This window comes from Sinocyclocheilus anshuiensis, unplaced genomic scaffold (assembly GCF_001515605.1).
Source record: "Sinocyclocheilus anshuiensis isolate Anshui unplaced genomic scaffold, SAMN03320099.WGS_v1.1 scaffold552, whole genome shotgun sequence".
Lineage (NCBI taxonomy): Eukaryota > Metazoa > Chordata > Actinopteri > Cypriniformes > Cyprinidae > Sinocyclocheilus > Sinocyclocheilus anshuiensis.
Genome location: NW_015554362.1, coordinates 1,585,681 through 1,587,714, shown reverse-complemented (window position 1 = coordinate 1,587,714; position 2,034 = coordinate 1,585,681). Strand labels below are relative to the sequence as shown.

The 2,034-nt window shown below is 32.2% G+C and overlaps 1 protein-coding gene across 4 annotated transcripts in view; it reads right to left on the bottom strand.

Moving 5' to 3' along the window:
• The window catches only part of plcl2 (phospholipase C like 2), a 68,738-nt gene that overhangs the window by 18,579 nt on the left and 48,125 nt on the right, over positions 1-2,034 (bottom strand). For all 4 annotated transcript variants that reach the window (XR_001632200.1, XR_001632199.1, XR_001632201.1 and 1 more), the window contains exon 5: positions 1,319-1,428. Coding sequence is in view for 1 of the 4 variants with exons in the window: in XM_016464378.1 (XP_016319864.1) it covers positions 1,319-1,428 (110 nt within the window). In the remaining 3 variants the exon portion in view is untranslated. The remainder of the gene's footprint in view (positions 1-1,318; positions 1,429-2,034) is intronic.

Sequence of the window (2,034 nt, the reverse complement as noted above, 5' to 3'; positions counted from 1 at the left end):
TGAGTCCCTCAATTGTCCTCAATCTGAATAGATGGATATCAAAATCATACAGTCACTGCTGGAAAGGGTTCAAATATGCAAAAGATGCTGGAAAACTGAAGAATCTGCAGGACATGGAGGATTTTTCTGAAGAACAGTGCTCAGTTTAACTGTTCAGAACAAACAAGGGACTCATGAACACATAACAAAAAAAAAAAACAGTCGTGGATCATCCTGGAAACCACACACAGTATTCCCAAACTTTTGAATGGGGTTATTTTAATAATTTCAGCTATTTTTTTTCTTGTGGACTAAATGTAAACATCTTTTATGTAAAATATCTTACTCAGGACAGTACTAAATAAAAAAAAATAACATGCATTTTGTATGATCTCTCTTATTTTGTTAAAATTATTCACAGATTCTGTAAGGGGTTCACAAACTTTCGCATGCCATTGTGTGTGTATATATATATATATAATGTATATTGGTTTTTGAGTAAGCACAAATGCTTTTTCACTCAAAAACTGAGGTTTATAAGCTCAACTCAGTGAGGCCTACAATCAATCAGTTCAAAAAAGAAATACAAAACCTGTGCTAACTGAAAGAAAACAAGTTGACAAAAAGATTGAATCCAAGATTTGGTGATAAATATAGCATTTACAAGCAATTTTTAAAAGGCCTGTCATTTTTACCGGGAACACCAAATTATGTAAAGGGTGCTTCTAAGTTCTGTTAATGATTGTGGCCATAACCAAAATCTAAGATCCGGGTATAATGATGAACATTTGCTTTGATGAATTGAATATAATGAATGAATATTTGCATTTCCAGTAATTGTGATTGGTCGTCTTCCTTGCATGTATTTGCATACTAAATAGTGATTCTCTTCTTGTATCTATTTAATAATCAATAGACGTCTTTATGCTGCAGGATTTCATTTATGCTGAACCAAACGTCTAACACCTAAACATACTCAACCTTTCACACTTCTCTTTGGTTGCCTTGTGTAAGCACTGAGGTATTTCCTTCAGGAAATGCAAATCTAGTTATCGGTGCTGTTCTGAATTCTATTACAGGCTATTTGCTTTTTATTCCACAAGAGGCTGTGCAACCCCCAAATTAAACAGTCAGTGTCCCAAAACTGCCACACTGGTCGAGAAATTGTTAATATTCATCATAAATTCAAGATTGTTAACTGTGATACATCACAGCATCTTAAATCACGAGCACATCTGAATGTTAAAATCTTCTTATGGTAAAACGTATGCAAATCTCCAATGGGACCAGAATTTTTCACAGGTGTTAAACGGCCGTTCAAAGTCTCAGCTGTGATCACCTTCAGAATCGTGATGTTCCAGGTGAAGCTCTCTACGGATTTGTGGAGCTTTCTTCCCTTCAGTCCCTCCTTCACCCCCATGTCGTGTAGATTCTCATGGAACTCCATCGCTGAAATGACAGATTCAGAAGCCAATATTTTTTAGGTTTTTGAGGATATTCAATGTACATTACCTTTTTTAATTTTGTGAAATAGTATTACAATTTAAAATAACTGTTTTCTATTTGAATATATTTTAAAATGTAATTTATTCCTGTGATGTAAAGCTGAATTTTCAGCATCATTACTCCAGTCTTCAGTGCCACATGATCCTTCAGAAATCATTCTGATATGCTGATTCGTTGCTGGAGAAATTTTTGAAAACTGATAAAAAAAAATTTTTTTAGGATTCTTATAAAAAGTTCAAAAGAACACCATTTATTTGAAATATAAATCTTTTGTAACATTATAAATGTCACATTTGACTACTTCAGTGCATCCTTGCTAAATATTATTATAATTTAATACTATAATTTATTTCTTTAAAAAAAGCACCATGACCATTAACTTCTAAACAGTAGTGTAAATTTCAACATTTATATATTTGCAGTTTGCAATTAAAAATCATATCTGAAAAAAAATTATGCCTTCAACCAAACAAATTGTTGTGATAAAAAAGATTTAAAATGTTCAAGAACTAAATCAGCAAAAATCTATGAACAACAAAAAATATGTAT